This window comes from Ictalurus furcatus, chromosome 9 (assembly GCF_023375685.1).
Source record: "Ictalurus furcatus strain D&B chromosome 9, Billie_1.0, whole genome shotgun sequence".
Lineage (NCBI taxonomy): Eukaryota > Metazoa > Chordata > Actinopteri > Siluriformes > Ictaluridae > Ictalurus > Ictalurus furcatus.
In genome coordinates, this window is record NC_071263.1 from 17,701,440 (window position 1) to 17,720,178 (window position 18,739).

Sequence of the window (18,739 nt, forward strand, 5' to 3'; positions counted from 1 at the left end):
CTGTACTAATGTCAATGACATTGAATTTTTTATGTTGTTTAGAAATGAAAGATACACCATCCAGACCACATCACCTTTGACCTGCAGGGGAAAGGTCTCCTGTCTCTGTCATGATGCTGACCAAGATAATTCATTACCCAAACCTGAATATACTTTTCATTAGCTTTCTGTTTAGTCTAAGCTTCCCTTTGGGTGGGAAAAGGTGGATGTAATGCATAGGCTCTATATTGATTATAGCCACTGGCAGAGATACTTACAGTTCTTCAATAATTGTTTAAATATAGACTTATGGTAATGATGCAATTAAAGAGTGCATGGAAATTACCATAGTTGCAGTGATGTACTGGTAGCTTGTAGGAGGGCGCAACTAGAAATTTAACTAAATAAAATAACTCAGGACTTAGAATAAAACCTGAGTATGGTTCACATACCTTTTGCTTTTTAATCACTGGTTTAAAAAATCTTTTTCCTGACTTTTTTCATATTTATTGTTTATGCACTTATTTTGGTCCCCGTATAAGATTGACTTTGTCCTTTTTGTTACTAAAGAATCTAGCACCTGTACTAACTACAGATTCTCTATGTGTTTTGTATTTTTGCAACTTCAGCTGAATATCAGATAAATAATGTGCTTGGCCTTCAACTCTTCAGTGATTCTCTGATATCAGGACATTTATTTTGGTTTTATTACTTGGGTAACATGTAAATGAATATCTTACTTAATATTTAGTAAAATAATATACAGTAGGCAGGGTGTCCCAAAAGTCTCCATGCATAGGGGACTATGTATGCCAGTCGATTGTACTTTCGTCAGTGGATGTTTGTGGACATCCACTTCTCAGTTAGTCCGCAATACTTCCAGTCCTTTTGAATTTATTATTGTTTGGCAGCAGTGTTGTGTATGTGTGTGATGTGCTTGCCATGTTTCCTGTTAAAGTCCATCGCAACCTTGTGACAGCTTCCCGATTGAGCCATGAGAACCATTTCAATAGATTCTTCTTTTGTCAAACGCATTCTTAAAGGTGATATGAAAAAATATATTTATATATAAACTAAGTATGAACAATTTTGGAAGACATTTTAATTTCCCCTATGTATGGAGATTTTTGGGACACCCTTGGATTTTCCATTTTCCATCCAGTGGATGGCATGCAACATGCATACGGACAAATAGTCTGTTAATAATGTGACCAGTAGCCCAATGAGAAACATGCATGTAAATCAGAATACATAGTTTGAGGCAAATTTCTATCTGATTGATTGAGGTGGATAAATTGTTATACAGAACAATAAACCTTTTCGGTACTTTCACAATTTGAATCACCACTGACCAGCATGATTGATACAAAAACTGTCCTATAAGGAAACAAAGTTCTTAGTATAGATATTAAATGATAATAAATTTAAAAAAAAAAAAAAAAACAAGTGCATGGTGGGCTGGTAGAGACATCCAGCTGCTAATAGGAAGGACAATTTAGAAACACAATGTTTTGCTAACACCAACCTTCTTTAAAAGTCACAAGCTTCTCAGTATGCTGCAATTAATTAATTCAGTCATTCATATGAACATAAATGTTTGCATATAAGCATGCCAGTGTCTGATTGTTTCAGAATCACTAGTAATTTATTTGTGCACACAATTGTGGAATTAAAAGTGTGGGGAAAAAGATCACATTTTCACAACATGCCTGTTTAATTATACAGAAGCTGATAATTGTGCTATTTATTTTGGAGTGTATAGTCTGAAATAATAAGCGCTTCAAGTTTGAGTACGCTTGACATCATTAAGTTCTTTATTCACATGTGCTATTATGTAAGAGTTTTATAAGAGTGAAGAAAAAGTACTGGCTTCAGTCTGTCATGTGATAAGCCCTGATGGACAGATACAGCAGAAAAGGGACTGACTGATGCAAGTTAGAGGGCAGGGTTATACTAACCAAACACACACACACATGCACGCACACATTGTCCTCAGTCTTCTAAGAATTCATACACATGGGCTTGATGGATCTTGTATTTTCTTTGAAAAGAGGACATTGATGTGATTTGCACACCATAGTCTTTTAAAAGTTGGAGAGAGTGTATTGTTAAAATAAACCTTGTGTTTAATGTTGTTGCACTGAAAATGTTTCCTGCAAAGAGACTATTAAGAACTACAGGACCTGATGTAAGTGCTCTTGTGCTTCTAATTATGCTTTACACATATAATGATAGTTTCCTAGTGTTCATTATATAGTATCAGATACTGATAAATTTAATTAATTAATTTTTTGCTTGGAAGCATAATAATGTGTGTTCAAAGTAACTGTTTGCTTCTAACTTTGAATTTGCACTGTAATGGAAATTCATAACTCATGATTTCCATTTCAAATGGCAGCAGTGTTTTGGAGTGTTAGCTATCAGTGGAACCATCCTGGTCCAGCTGGGCTTTTAAACTATTTGTTCTACAAAACAGTTATTGTGCAGGAGCTTGTCTGAAGTCCTGTAAATTGTAGGCACGTTGCCTTTTATCCTGCATCTGGCACACAGACCGATTACACCCTTTCATTCCCAGACAGCTCTTCCTAAGCTTTCTTTTTCACCCATTAGTAATAGCAGTAGCAATGTAGCAGTGCACTGTGACACATATATTAATTACATTGTTTATCTTTCTCTTGTCATTTCACAGGTGACTCTTGAAAAGGTTTTGGGAATTACTGCTTCAGGAAACCGTGCCTTGGCCTGTGACCCTCACTCAGGTTTGGTAGCTTACCCTGCAGGGTGAGTAACACAAGAACAACTGCATAGCAAAAATTCTTGCCCTGCTCTTATTTACAGGAATGGCTGTCATTCTCAAATTTCATTACTAGAGAGATACAGTAAGTGACCTGATTGTTTCAAAGAATTTTATTGATTGTTTTATTGAATTGTTGAATTGAATACTTGAGGAATGCATTTCGTGGAACACACTCAACAGTACAAGAATGATTTTCTGTGCTGTATGGAATTCTTAGAAAAGAGAGTCCAAGTGCAAAAACAGATAGAAGTTCATCTGCCAGCAATCTGATAACAGCTGTGTAAGCATGCACAGAAATTAGGTGAGGTACAAACAGGAAAAGCAAAAAGCTGGGTCAGGAAGGACAGTTTTATTCTCTGAGGTGCATATAGAGTGTATACATTCCAACTGGCTACTATACTGTGGTTTATCCAAAGGCATCCACAGGGTGTTCCTGTATTTTCAACAGTATGTGCGTGCAACACTCCACAGAAGCAGGTCTTTCTATGAAATGTTCATGGTTTCGTCTTGCATTGAAACACAGTTAATTTTCAACTGTATTTGTACATGGCTGTATTGGAGCATGGTGTCCCTCAGTTTGGTTATGGGCATAACATCTTTGAAATTATTGAGAAAGATGGCAGACCCTGAATTTAAGATACTAATAATGTATACGTGGTGGTTAACTAGAACTGGATTAGGATGGAGTGTGCTGGAAATAGCCTTGGAATTCTAGTCATGAATGTGGGGGTTAAGAGGCTCCTTTAAGCCACCAAATTGAGAGGTTTTAGTGCTCAGCCTCTATGAAAATGTTCTTTCGTTTCCATATTTTTTCTTGCCTTTCCTAAACAGCAGCCATGTCTTGAACATAATGTAATGTACTATACATACACATTACTCCTACTGAAATGGTCTGTTGAACTGATTGTCAATCAAATGCTCTACAAAAATGTCCACTACCTTTATTTCATCCAACCCCAAGATTGAGTGTGCAAGTGTAAAATACTTTTCAATAGGAGTAGTATGTTGTACAGTATAATAAGTGGAACTCTTCTTATCAAGGTATATGACAGATTTCTCAAGGGATGTGTTAAGTCTGCAGCTTGCTGATTAAGCCAAGTTACCAGTTGGTAGTGACAACTGACCATGTACTGCTCTGAATATAGTGCAGAGCACAGTGACGTGTTCACATAAGGCAATCAGACGAGACCCTGCAGCTGTTATGCCAAGTCTGTTCTCCTAGTGAAAGTTACAGAGAAATGTTTCTATCAGTGCAAAAGTTTACAAGGTTTGTAAAAGCTTTGTTGCCTACTGTGTTCATCCGTCTCTGGGCTCCACCATCATACTTTGCCATGACTCACCAAGTTGCAATTGTAGTTCAAGTGACATTTATCACTCATAGCTGCTATGAATGCCTTCTGACTGCCTTCATCTTTTGGCTTGGTGATTAAAACCTTGCTGACCCCTAGGCCCTGTTTCCAGGTATAGTAAACAGTAAGATAACGGATAACCACTGAATTTGGGCAAGAAAACTGGATTGCTTCCACTGACTAAATGGCTTTTAGGAGGTTTTATTGTGTCTAATATAATTTAGACAAGATCATCTATATTACAGCAGTTGGGATTTAAATGCCAGTCAAGTGTTTGTGTGTTAAGGTACGTTCACACTCACAGCGATAAAGAAATCGGAGACCATTTATTTTCAATGAGTGCTGGTGACTTCCAGCGATATGAGCGACCGCGACCATTGGTGACCAGATGTGGGCCTGTCCAGCAATGTAACAAAGTTGAGAAAAATTTTACTTTATGCAAATTTTGAGCCACTTGGTATAGCAACTACCAGTGGGAGTGAAGACAGTAGCTCACACGTGATTCCTGATTCGCCATGCTGCCTGCAAGTCCGAATTTCTTCGTGGACCCAGACAGTCCTGCGCTTTCACCGCAGATAGATGACCGCAGTGACAGAGAGCACACACTGCTTCTCCTTCATCTAGTAGGAAATGATGCATATATAATGGTGAATTTTATATATAAGCACGCTCCCTCCAGAATGTTTAATTTTAGCTGAAATAAAATTGGTTTGATCTCAAAAGTGGAATGGTAGTTGCACCACACAGTGTTAAATGTTATTATGGCAGCCAGTAGTAGGAATGCCTACTGGAAACCTGCAGTGATAAAATCTTTGTGTGTGAGAATGTACCTTTACTTCTCAAACAAAACAAGCCAAATTCAACTCCACTCAAACCCATGATTTTTATTATAATTTTTTTTTTTTACATGTGGATTGCGTCGTTATCCAAATGACAGTTTACTGCTCCCCAAATGAGAGTTGTTCTGTGGTTTCATATAACCGATACATATTTTACATTCTGTCCATGTGAATGCTGAAATTCAAAGTGCAGACAAATGGTCCACAGTGAATTGACTGGTAATTGACTTGTACTCAGTAGTGGAAACTGAGTGTTCATTTACTTCGGAAGGAGCAGCTAATTAAATTTCAATCCTTCTTTGTTGATTAAACTTGAAGCATTCTTTGGGAAGGTGTCCTTTTCTTTCTGAAGTGCACCTAAATGAAAAGATGTAGAGTACTTGATTCATCAAGAGTGCTCTCAATTAGGTTGACTGGTTTTCAGTCATAGGCACTGTACACTCTTAAAAATAATGGTTTTCAGCACCAAAGGTTCTGCAAAGAACCTTCTTGCCAATAACCATTTTTCATTGTATAGGGTTCTTGAGTTGAGCTATATGGTTCTTTTAAATTAAAGTGGTTCTTAATTCTTAACTGTATTGGTTCTTAATAAGTTAAAGTTCTTGGGACTGGAAAAGGTTCTCCTGGCATCACTCTTAAGAACCACTTTGCTTAAAGCACTGGCTAACTAACTTTTTAGAGAGCTTATGATAACATGGTTGCTTGTGGCACTACTGTGGAGAGCCATTTGTGGGTTCTTTAAAGCAGCAGTAAATAGATTATTCTCTAAAGAACTTGAGAGTAAAATGTTCTTTGTGCAACTTAAAAGGGTTCTCCTATGGCATCAGGCTGTAAAACGGTTATCAGGCTGTTTTTGGTTCTAATTGGAATCTTTATTTTTAAGTGTGTGTGGTTGTTGCATCATATGTGTAATATGCAGCTGTTGCAGATGCAGATTTAGGGACTTATTGTCTCTGGTCCTTTCTTTTACTTTTCATGTTTCGAAGCCTGTGCATTGCTGCTCATTAAATACAGTGAATTGCATTTTTCAGCATGAATCCAGGAGCAATATGACCATATCATTTCGCACATTTCAAACACATTATATTAGGAATCGTTTGCACTGGTGTGTAAGTGCTGAACTAATGCCTACATAATGTAATGTGCTGGAGTTCAGTCGTCTGCATGACCAAGAGAAATGAAACCGACAATATTTACACCCTACTGTGGGACACATGACACTTCTCTCTTTTATTTGCCCAAGTACTGATGCAGTGGGAGTCATCAGCTTTTAGCAGTGCTACTTTGTTGATAATGTATTCAATGACTGTTTTGACAGTGCTGTGTTTCTATATACTTATCAGCCTGTTCAGAATCCTGCAGTAGTTTCATCAACGTCAGAAACATTTGTGCTATTATGAATATATGCTGAAGTTAATTTAATTTTACTCATTTTATTTTAAGGAAGCACTCATTTCTAAATACATATCTTCGAATAGAATAACCTTACCATAGGAGAGGCTTGTTCAAAATAATGAATATGCTTAGAAGCAGCATGTTGCTGTATAGGATTATAAAACATGGACAGTAATGCCACCCATGCATGAACATGTGGATCAGATGCTCTCTGTCTCTCAGCATTGCAGCAAAATAGGTCAGTAGAGCTGAACAGTTAAGTGACTCGGAGAGGGAGAGAAGAGGATTGGAAAATCTGAGAGGAAGAGAAGCTGAAATGGATAGAATGATGAAATCAGAAGAGCATAATTACCCAGCTGTTGAAACATAACAAAGAGGTGTTTTTTGTTTGTTTGTTTGTTTTGTGTGTGTGGTGTGCTGTTTTGTTTTCCACTGTGCAGTCTTCATCTCTGCTGCATTGCAGCACTTGGGACTATTAATCCTATATTAGTAATCTCTCTAAGCATAGCAGCAAAAACTGAATTAGATGTTGTGTGGAAAATGCTGGCACGTTAAAAGAGATTATTTCATTTCCCCTGCTTTGCACAGAAACTCATGCCATATAAACTGCCCCCAGTGTGAGTATTAAAGGCAGAACATAGTGCCAAGACTCACAATCTTTGTGCTAAAGTGTTCTATCCTGGCAGCTGTGATCTGAAGCTAGAGGATTGGAGAACTGGGCTCAGTCTAATCAGGCCGTGGGAGTCCAGGATCAGTGGCAGATCCTTGCTAACACAGGAGCATCAGGGGGTCGGGCTCCGAGTTGGAAACTGATACTCTGATGGCGAACCTGGATCAGTGTGTATGTGTGTGAGGCTTGACCACCTGTCTTTCTGGTTTATCCCACTTACCAGATGGAGCAAGGCAGTAGCTATCACATCATGTAAACCTCTTTTACTTCACCCTTTTAACTCTCACTTGCTCACCCAAAAGAAAAAAGGTACTTGGATCACAGATCAACCTATTTGCACTTCTTCTACATTCTGCAATTGGGCATTAATTGAATGTCTAATTAGCCACAACACATTTTTAACATTGACTATGCATAAGCTGTATGCTACTGAGGGTGTTCTGTACATGCTTGAAACCTACATGGTTGTGGCTGTCTTTATCCCAGTACACCTTATCCATCTCCTTAAGACCTTGATCAATTTTCCAAATTCTAAAGGCCCTGGGGTCTCAGGACTAACTCGGGTTAAAGGAAAAGTCCACCATGAAACACATTAAATATGTTTATAGGGAATGTTTTTGTGATGTTCTTGGCAATTTGTGGTGCGAATTTGTTGGTTTGGTGCTGTATTTTCATCTCAAACAATAAGGGACAGGGGGTAGTTTTCACTGTGTGTGCCTCACAAGAAAAGAACAAGAGCTTGCTTTCATTTCAATGAGAAATTTAAACGTCACATTGATCCCGAAGTTCCAGAATGAATTGCAGCTACGCAATCCATTTGCATTGAGATTTATTGCAGAGACTTGGCTCAAGCGTGATTGATCAAGCTCGATCATTGATCACGGTTGTTGATTGACATTAATCAAGGACAGTGGTATTAGCATGAAAGTTGAAGCTTTGGAACACTGTGTTTAATGCACTTATACACAGTAGAATGTTTAGGTAGAGATGAATTCCCACTTTCACCACTCAGTGTTGAGGCAAACAATCGTTCCAGCCTAACAAAAAAAAAACAAACAAACTTAAGAGACAGAGGGTTTGTAGATGTCAAAAAGTAATCAAACTTTATTGAAACAATAAAGTGAGAGTCTGCAGAAAGTCTGAATTATACATACACAAACATGTCTTTATATACTTTTCTGAAGCAGTAAAATTATCCCTAAGCAGGGCATTTACATTTTCTTTCTAGAAACCAACCTGTCTCCATTGCCTTAATTAATTATTCATATCTATATGATACCTTACGTTTGTGGCGCATGCGTTGTCAGTTGAATTTTCTTAAATATTTTATCAGGACAGGGTTTTTACTTTGTCCCATAATTCACCCTTATACCTTAATGATTTTCTGACTCTAGTCCCAGCCTGGTACCCTTCCTCCTGGAAGTCTTATGTTATTTTGACACTGGTTTGCAAGCTTAAAGGGTTTTGATTGGGGAAACAGTTCTGGTGAATGTCGAATTGCTAATATATTGCCATAGAGTAAAGCTGCTTTAGACAAACACAAGGTTCTTCTAACTCAATTTACACAGGATACAGAGAAACACCTGCTGTGCAGTAAAACATAGAAGTCTCCTAGTTCAGTACACATAGAATGTAACTTGATTGAAATTTTTTGTGGTTTTAGATTATACTTCTAAAAAGAAAAACCTGCTGTGCAGTAAAACATATCCAAATATTAGTTACACAGATTATGTCAATATCTTGTATGTCAGACATCATTAGGGGTAATGTAGGAAACCATTAACTTAAGAGAAAATAGACTAATCTGTCGATGAAAGAAGTTTAAACAAACAAAAAGTAGTCCATTTAGAATTTAATCATAAATTTTTTTGCACCACTGAAAATTGCGTAAGGCCGTTTAACTGAATTATGTGTAGGTGAAATGTGTCTTATGTAATGTCATCTGGATACATACTCTCTGCTTCTCCTCCAAATTGTGTTTTATTGGTTTCTCATAGGACACAGTGCAGAATATCCTCGTACTCCCTGCTATCCTGTGCAATAATTCTCTTCAACTGTTAATTAGCCTGCAGCCGTAGGTCTTTTGTATGCAATGATTAACATTCCTAGTTGCACAATTACAGCTCACCTGCCTTTTACCTATAAAGGTGCAGACAGACAAACCCGCTGATTTCACTTCTATTGAGTGTATTACGGTACACGTAAGGTCATTTTTGAGATTTCAGGTTAGCAGCCCATAATTCTAACTTGTTTTTGGTCTGTGACAGCTGTACTATCTGCATGTATCCCTTGATCCAAGCACTGCAATGCTTGATCGAGCTGATTAGGGCTCTGACCCAGTGGGATAATGAACTGTGTCAGCTTATGTCTGACAGTAGGCACAGACATGATACACATGGCCCTGCAGAGTTCGGGCTCATGGCAGCTCATGTTCAGCAGCCTTTGGGTTGTTTTTTTTTTTTTTTTAAACACACCTCCCAATTCCTCTTTCATTGTCATGAAACTCAAAGTATTTCAATGGTTTTCTTAAATATTGTGCTTACATTCATATGACAGCTGCTCATTTCTGTGTGAGATTGTCTCACTCAGGACTGTGCCTAGCAGATAGAATCATATCTAGTAAAATAACCAGTTCTTCCACTCCAGTTTGACATGTTCAATTAACTTTATGTGTAGAGACAATTGGATATTTAACACCATGGTTACGTTCCCAAGGATATCAAATACAGCGAGGCTACTTCGTTTGTATCCTATCATTTACATTTAATCATTTGATGAATGCAAACAGCTAAAGGCCGGACGATGCAAAGTTTTTAAGTATCTTTAAGCATTTATAACGTTAGTCAATTTCAGAACCTAAGATAAATTTTTAAAGAAAAATGATTTCAGGAATACTGTTTTAACCTTTTTTTTTTTTTTTTTAAACTCTGGGGACAATCCATTCACTTTTTATTGTAAGTAATATTTAGACGGAGTCAAAATTAATGTATCCTGCGATTTTAAGAAAAAAGATATATGAAAGAATCTGGATATGAGTATAAATAACTTGTGCATGAAAGGGTTAAAGGTAGTTCTGGCATACAAATTAGTAACCTGAAGAAAGAGACTTGTTAGTGGCAGAGACATCCCTGTGTATATACCACAGCCATCCATGGCCAAGAGCCAAGTGAGCGATATGGCCATGCTCTCTAGGTGGCAAATGGCATACTGTACTTTGTCTCTCTTGTCAATCACAGTGACACTAGTCAATAAAGGGCTTCTGTGAGCTCATGTATGCAGAAGAGGGCTGATAGTGCTGCATTGCCTATTATGCAGCATGAGCAGCAGTTTGAAAAAGCTGCAATTGGCAGCTTCACATGTCTTGGAGGAAGGATTTGTTAGCCTTTTGTCTTCCCTGGTTGGTAGCTGTTGTATGATAGGGGACAGCTAACTAGTGGGAGGGAATTGGCAGTTGACCAAACTAGAGAGAAAAATGTGTGAACAATGTAGCTTAGACAGGTTTTTTAAATGCAACACTACTGTATGGTTGGCAGGTTGTAAGCAAACCTGTATATTTTGATGCATGTCATGTATGATTCTTGAAGGCAATTCTGTCATCACCCACCTATATTGCAGAAACATTTATTCATTTAGCAGACTCTTTTATCCAAAGCGACTTACAAATGAGGAAATACAAGCGAAGACAAAAGCAAAGTTATACAGAGACTGTTTAATAGTATGTAAAGAAAAAGTGAACCTTTTTAGATAGATAGATAGATAATTTTATTTGTCCTCAAAGAGGAAATTTGTTTCCACCATGGGTGCGTAGATAAACATAAACACAACACCACCATACATATAGTATGTATGTATGTACATATACCATTTATAGTGGATATCAATCATTAATAATCCAGGCATGTACGTGTGAGACTAGAAATCTTTCAGATAATGGAGGTGAAAATGTTAATTCTACAAAGGTGTAAAAGAGAGGTCACTGGATATGTTTTATCACTTAGGGGTTGTTGTTTTTTTTTTTTTTTTTAACATAGGCTTCGTGTGTTTGTGATGGTTTGTTTTAGCCGAGTAGAATTGCTTTAGAAGTAACCACAGTCATTGATATTTACACATTATTCTTGTAATTAATCACATTTTTATGGTTATTATTGAGAGGATTAGTATTGGTGTTGGACCAAGATGAAGATATTGTTGTGTGTGTATCAACTCAAATGTAATTAGTTAGAATTAGTGGTCAGCCATCAAGTGTTTTTAAGGAATGATGCCACCCTATAAAGAGTGACAAGCCTGATGGCTGATAAGTGCCAATATTGGATTATAATTAAAATTACAGAGTTTTATTTAGATTTATAAGTCATATACATTGTTAAAAGTATACATGTATTTTAAATGCATGACTAAAAAGTTTGCACCTTCAATCATCACCTTCAAAACCTTCATCATAAGCATGGAGATTTCATATGAACATTAGCTTTTTTGTTTTGAACGTGGGAAGTAGATAGGCGATTGCAGTTTTATAATGTGCATTCCTGAATATAGTGCCTGCTGTTTGTTAAATGTTTTGAATTTTATTAGTGACAAGTGACTTGACTTAGTTTTTCATAAAGGCATCAACGACTTGCCAAAATTTTAATTATCAAGAAAATTGTGGTCAGATTCGGACTTTACAAAAGATTTGCAGCGTTAGCCAGTAGGGTTGCTTTTATAAAATTCTATTCTAGTCTAAATTATGCACGAATGGTAGTAAATAATTTATTTTATGAAAGATCCCTTCATCTGCAAAGATTGTATCATCAAGGCCAAAATATTTTCAGGAAAAACACCTGATGCTGGCCAACATCAGCTGACGCTAGGTGGTTTACCCATTTCCTTCCTCTTACAGAAATGGATTTTCAGTTTTGTTTGTTCCAGTTGGTGTAATGGTTTTTTTCCCCTCCTAGTGACTCATTGAATTTCCTTGAATGTTAATTGCTTATTCAGTAGGTTAAAACGTGTAGCGCTGTCGCAGCTTATTGAACTTGTTGAACACATGAGCCAGCAATGTGTTTAACAGCCTCACTGTATGTACGAGAACATGCACCAAAGCTGCATTAGTTCTTCCTTTATTGTGAATCCTGCATTGTTCTGTTGTTCCTCTGAGTCAGATTCTGTGTAAAACAAGATTATTTCACATTGCTTATTGGTTCGGTTCCAGCACCAAAATGCTGCTGGTCTGGAGCTGAGGAAACAGAAACTGAGGAGAGTGTCTTTTCGTGTTCATGATAACCCAAGGAAACATTTGATCCTCTTTGAAACAGTGATTATTAATAAAATTGATACACTCTGTCAAATGACAAATAAAATTGACATTTTGTAGTAATTTTCACAATTTAAATTAACAAAAAAGCAGATCAGTTACATGGAAAAAGTAACATAAAAAATGTTAGGTGGTTCCCTTAAGAAGTAACATGCCCCTGTGTCAGTGTTATTGTGCTGACTGATGTCTGGTTCACATATGAGTCTGTCTGATGTAAAATGAACTCTCTCTACTAAGACTATTGTCTGTATGTAAATGCATCTCTGTCTGAGCCCTATAAATCCTATCACAAGCTCTGTATAAATAGCTCTTAAAATCCATTAAGTGCATTAGTTGTCAATGGAGTCTCTTTACGTTTGTTTATTCGTCCTTTCACAAAACTTCAGTAGCATGCAGAGAAGTGCCTGTCTGCATGGTTTTGGGAAAATGAGTCATGTGTTTTTCATACATGTCTGTCCTCTCTGCTGTTTAGCAGTGACATTAGTGGCCCATGATTCTTGCACAGCTGACACACAGCTGTATATGCTAGAGCTGTGTGACAGGAAAGCATGATGATTGGATTAAAGCGCTTTTCCTGTTATGCCCTGATGACGCTGTCGTGCGTTTAGGAGAAACACATTTTTCTATAAGTGCTACCACTGTGAAGTACCTATCCGACATTCAGCCAATGCTTCTGTCTGTATTTTGCTCAGTTACATATATAAATTGACCTTCCAAGTTGTCAGTCAGCCAGCAGAGAAGACCTGAGGCTCAAGTCAAGCAGCTACTCTGCTGATTGGAGCTTGTCCATGTGTCATTGACTACGTTTACATGGACAGCAGTAATCTAATTATTGACATTACTCTGAATAAGACATTGACTACGTTTACATGGACAGCAGTAATCTAATTATTGACAATCTGATTAAGATAATAATGTGATTAAGGTGTTTACATGAGTCGTTTTTAGAATACTCCTGTCATGTTCTCGTTTTACATGTTTTAGAACATAATTAGATTAACAGCCCGCGTCATTACGTCACCGCGCCACGCTGTCCGACGTCCCTCCAGAATTTCACGCATCAACATACAGTTCGTCTTCGTTATGGTACCGTATACAGTTTTGGGTGTTTTTATTTATTTATTTTTTACGAACGCTTTAAGTGCAGTTAATTATTTGTCATGCTATACGTGCTAATAGACAACTGCTTGAAGCGGTGGGTGTGTCCCAAATCGCGTAGTTACCGTCTATATAGTAGCCGAGATACATGTATTTTTCCCCAACTACAGGCCTATAGTAGGAAAGTATGCGATTTGGGACACAGCCGAACTCTCTTGTTCGCCGTAAAACGTAAAACTGCCGTGTGTGATCGTGTCCTGTCACAAAATGCAGTGAAAACTCCCACACGACGTTCAAAATGTGATTAAGGTGTTTACATGTCACTACTACACGTCCATAATGCGACTAAAACAGGAGTACTCCACCTGTCTTAATTAGATTATTGCTTACTTCGATTATGACCTTAATTAGATTAAGGTAAGTAAAAATTGCTGTGTACATGGTAGTTTCTTAATTAGAGTATGGTCTTAATCGGATTAAGAGTGGATTATTGTTGTCCATGTAAACGCAGCTAATAATGTGATTAAGGTGTTTACATGAGTTGCTTTTAGAATACTCCTTTCATGTACCTTTTTTACATGTTATAGAACATGATTAGATTAACGGCACACATCACTACGTCACCGCGCCATCGAAAGTTCCCTCCAGAATTTCACATATCAACATACAGTTCGTCTTCATTATGGTACCGTATACAGTTTTGGGTGTTTTCATTAAATTTTTTTACGAACGCTTTAAGTGCAGTTAATTATTTGTCATGCTATACGTGCTAATGGACAACTGCTTGAAGCAGTGGGTTGCGTCCCAAACCGCGTACTTTCGTCTATATAGTAGCCGAGATACATGTATTTTTCCCCACTACAGGCCTATAGTAGGCAAGTACGCAGTTTTGGGACGCAGCCGTACTCTCTTGCCGCCGTAAAATGATGAGCACTGCCGTGTGTGATTGTGTCCTGTCGCAAAATGCGGTGAAAACTCCCACACGACGTTAATAATGTGATTAAGGTATTTACATGTCTGTAATACATGTTGATAATGCGACTAAAACAGGAGTACTCCACATGTCTTAATTCGATTAGTGTTTACTTCGTGTATGACCTTAATCAGATTAAGGTAATTAAAAATTGCTGTTTTCATGGTAGTTTCTTAATCACAGTATTGTCTTAATTGGGTTAATAGTGGATTATTGTTGTCCATGTAAACGCACTGTGTGTGAGTGGACATGGCTTATGACTAATTTTACTAAGCATGATTGATTCTCAGTAGTAGTATTTTGGTCAACAGCAAACCTTGAAGGACTGATATTCCTACATGCAAAGGTTTTTCCCTTTAAAAAAACCCCAAGAGTGTTCCACATAATACAGGGTGAGGCTGGTGAGCATAACTAAACAGGAGAGAGAAACATGTGGCCCACCTAATCCGCTTTCAAAGCTGAGCGCACACACCACCTCTCACTCCTGATTCTTCCTGGTTTAATCACTGTTGGGCTGTGTTTCTGGTTAGAGAATGGTGTAGAGTATAACCCAGTATATAAATATAACCCAACAGCTTGGGTTATATTTCTCCAACTCGGCTCTTCGCCTTTATTCTGTCAGAGGGATGTCTTTGCAGTTGTAATTGATGTAATTGGCTTTTCCAGACGGTTATATTTCTGCTTTTTTGTTACCAACAGTTTGACAGAACTTTTCACCCACACTGGCATGTAAAGGAATAATAGCCAGTGTTTATTTACAGCCCTTTGAAAGGGCTTTCACTTTTTTCTTTTTGCAAGATGAAAGAAATGGAAAAAAGGAAGCAGCTGCACAAAAGAAAAACACCACACAATACAGACTGTACTAAAAGTACCAGTTAACTTATAATGTTCTAATTTACGATGTGCATGGTACTAACAAACTTGTAATAATGAGTGTTTCTTTTCTTGTCTATCTGCTTTAGATGTGTGGTGGTGCTCCTGAACCCCAAGAAGAACAAACAGTATCATATTCTCAATAACTCCAGGTAGGGTTCCCAGTTGCAGCTGCATATCACAGCTTCAGCACACATGTCCTGCTCAATTCGTAGCGAATACGCTGTATAGCCTACTTTGTAACTATGTCATAGAGAGTGCAATGCAGATTAAATTTGATATGTTTAAACAGAACAGAAGGAAAGAGTGACTAGTGGTCCTGTGGTTAGAGATGTTTTACATCAGTTGTTAGAGTACATGACCATTCATACTTTCTGATTATTACAGTGCAAATGGGCTTCATATTACAGATGCCCTAGGCTAGAGTCCAAAGACACGGGATAACTTATCTGTATCTATTTAGAACTGAAACCATACAGATGGCACATTAATATGTATTTACTTGTTGGCTAAATAATAAATTACAACATATTCACAAGCATGCATATTTCTGTTATTGGTTATTTTTCCCGACTCTTTGATATAGGAAGTCACTTAACATAATCAAAAATGATGATTCAGTTGAGTTTTAGTGATTCAGACTGTGGTTTAGTGATGGACAACGCCTCAGGAATGTGACCTCTCCATCTGCATCATTATCACATGCTTTAGACACTTAGGAGTTCTCCAAGGGCATTCTTTTAAAGCTATGTAAAACTTAATATTCAAACTAAAAAAAAAAAACCTACAGAATTGTATATTCATCAATGCAAGCTCATTTCTTCTTTATTTGAGTAATAATAATGTAGTGGCTATATCTGTTTGAATCAGTGCTTTTGCCTGATACTATATCCATGAGATTGATCGTGATATGAGTCATGTCCATTGTTAGGATGCGCACTAACTAACCAGACAGGAAGCCTTTTAAGTAGACAGGAAGCATTCACTTCAGTAAGATAACTGAAATACTTCTCTTTCCTTTCTTTCACCTCAGGAAAACAATCACCACTCTAGCTTTCTCACCCGATGGCAAATATGTGGTCACAGGAGAGGTAAGGTTTGTTTTGTTTTTAAAGTTCTATGCCACATCAAAGTCCATAGAAAATAAGCCACTATAAAGCAGCCATTCATGCTTGAACTGTTTGATAAGGCTTCCTGTGGTAAAGAAATAATAAATGAATTGGTCCTTCATACAAATCAATGCAGAGGTCTCTTTTCACCCATCAGCTTCTTTAGTATTTGATGCTGTTCAGTTTATAATATGAGATAAAAGGCATTTGCTGAATGTTGAGGCATTCTTTTAAATGTTTAGATTAGGTATCAGGACATTATTCTCAACCCTGCTTCAACGTTTTTATAACATTTACCTTGGAAGTAATTATTTGGAACTGGTACACAATGTTTGCACCACCTCCAAATATTTGTGCTGTCCCCACCTCGGACAAACAGAACACACCCAGGAATATTATTTTCTCAAAAACCAAGTGCATATTCAAGCGAAGGAAGATAATATTTCAAATATTTCAAATATATACAGATATCATTGACTTGAGGTTAACTCTTTGTCGTAGTTAACTGGTAGACCTGACGTAGTTGTAACAATTCCAATACAGAGGCTTCAGTGCAAGTCTGGCACATGTACGGAGCACTTCAGGCTTTGTGACGTTGCCTGGCATGACTGAACACAAGTTGTGTGTTGCCCTAATCCACAAATCCTTACACACTCAGCATGAGACTCTACTGGTGTGCAAGGCTAATCCTTTCCGTTCAGTAGAAGCCGTTGCCTCGAGCGCGTGTGTGAAAACGATGAGTGTGTGTGCTTACTGGTTACTGTGGTAACAGGTGGCACAGTGCCAGCCTACGCATAGACTGTGTTTGCTGTCAGAAGGAGGTGAAAGCAGAAGATAGAGAGAGAGAAAGGAAAGATAAAGATGGTGAAATAGGGAGCAAGACAAGAGAAAAAGGGAGCAAGGCAGTGAGAACGAAATTAAGTCTGGGAGAAGCAGAGGGTAGGAGGTGTGAAAGGCTTGGCTAGGGGTGAGAGAAGTGCAAAAGCTGCAGAAGAGTCTCTGCGTGTGTTTGGCTGCTGTGGTTGGCCCTCACATAAACAATTTTCTCCCTCCAAGTGCAGCCTCTGTGTGTGGTTCTGCTAATGTTAACTAGTAAATGCATCTGGGCTGCTCTGACTCTATTAAAGTAGAATTTTCTAGATCAGCAAACTCATGCAGTAAATCATTAGTTTTTGACCTCTGGTGTTTATTTTTTTCATGATCTATTTCTAATTGGGTTGCATAACTTGGATAATCCCAGTTCATATGACTCTTTACCCATCAGTTCAATTAGTAAAATAAGGTACAAATTAACCGTATATTTCTTTTGGCAAAAATAAGGCCTTCATTGAAATTGCCAACTCAATTTATTTTCCTGTCTGTAATTTTTTTTTTTATCTGTGTGTTTTATATGATATTCATAAGAATGGGGTTCATATTTAAGCTGGTTTTGTTTTTTTTTTAGCTGAGCTGTTAATCTTGTCTCCTAGCATGAATAGAACACTTACAAAGCTATCCCATTACTGTTAATTGTGGGACAGGATATTGATATGCAGACCTTGATTAAATCACTGGTTATTATGCACTCACTCTCTCTCACTCTCTCTCTCTCTCACTCACTCACTCACTCACTCACTCACTCTCTCACTCTCTCACTCTCTCTTGCTCTCTCTCTCTCTCTCGCTCTCATATAGAGTGGTCATATGCCAGCAGTGCGTGTGTGGGATGTGGTGGCGAGAACTCAGGTAGCAGAGCTACACGAGCATAAGTACGGCGTGGCCTGCGTAGCTTTCTCCCCCAACAGCAAGTACATCATCAGTGTGGGCTACCAGCATGACATGATCGTCAACGTCTGGGCCTGGAAGGTATGCACATCATCGTCAGCTCTCATACAAGTTTAAGCACCACAGATCACTAGTTTTATCCAAATGAGACCTATCATTTAACATGATCCCTGGAATGACACCATGTTTTTTTTTTTTCTCCTTCCAGAAAAATGTACTGGTGGCTGCCAACAAAGTCTCCAGTAAAGTGACGGCCGTGTCATTTTCAGATGACAGTTCCTACTTTGTCACAGCAGGGAACAGACATGTCAAGTTTTGGTACCTGGACCACACTAAGGCCTCCAAGGTATGCAGGCTGCTTTTGCTTCGACAAACACAGTTTGCAGAGCGACTTTAAAGTATGAAAATTGTATTTACCATGGAGCAAGCATTTACCATTGGTGTGTGTGTGAATAGGTGAATGAAAACCAGTGTAAAGCGCTTTTTAGAACCGCTAAGGTTAAAAAAGTGCTATATAAGTGCAGACCATTTACCATTTATGGCAAATCTTTAACTGGCCATTTCTCATTTGTCACAAGTACAAATGCTGTTGTTGCATGAG

At 37.9% G+C, this 18,739-nt stretch overlaps 1 protein-coding gene across 2 annotated transcripts in view; it reads left to right on the top strand.

The window, feature by feature from the left end:
* The window catches only part of mapkbp1 (mitogen-activated protein kinase binding protein 1), a 42,850-nt gene that overhangs the window by 2,757 nt on the left and 21,354 nt on the right, over window positions 1-18,739 (top strand). For both annotated transcript variants that reach the window (XM_053632610.1, XM_053632611.1), the window contains exons 3-7: window positions 2,669-2,760; window positions 15,356-15,418; window positions 16,300-16,357; window positions 18,049-18,219; window positions 18,347-18,484. In XM_053632610.1, coding sequence (XP_053488585.1) covers window positions 2,669-2,760; window positions 15,356-15,418; window positions 16,300-16,357; window positions 18,049-18,219; window positions 18,347-18,484 — 522 coding nt within the window. The remainder of the gene's footprint in view (window positions 1-2,668; window positions 2,761-15,355; window positions 15,419-16,299; window positions 16,358-18,048; window positions 18,220-18,346; window positions 18,485-18,739) is intronic.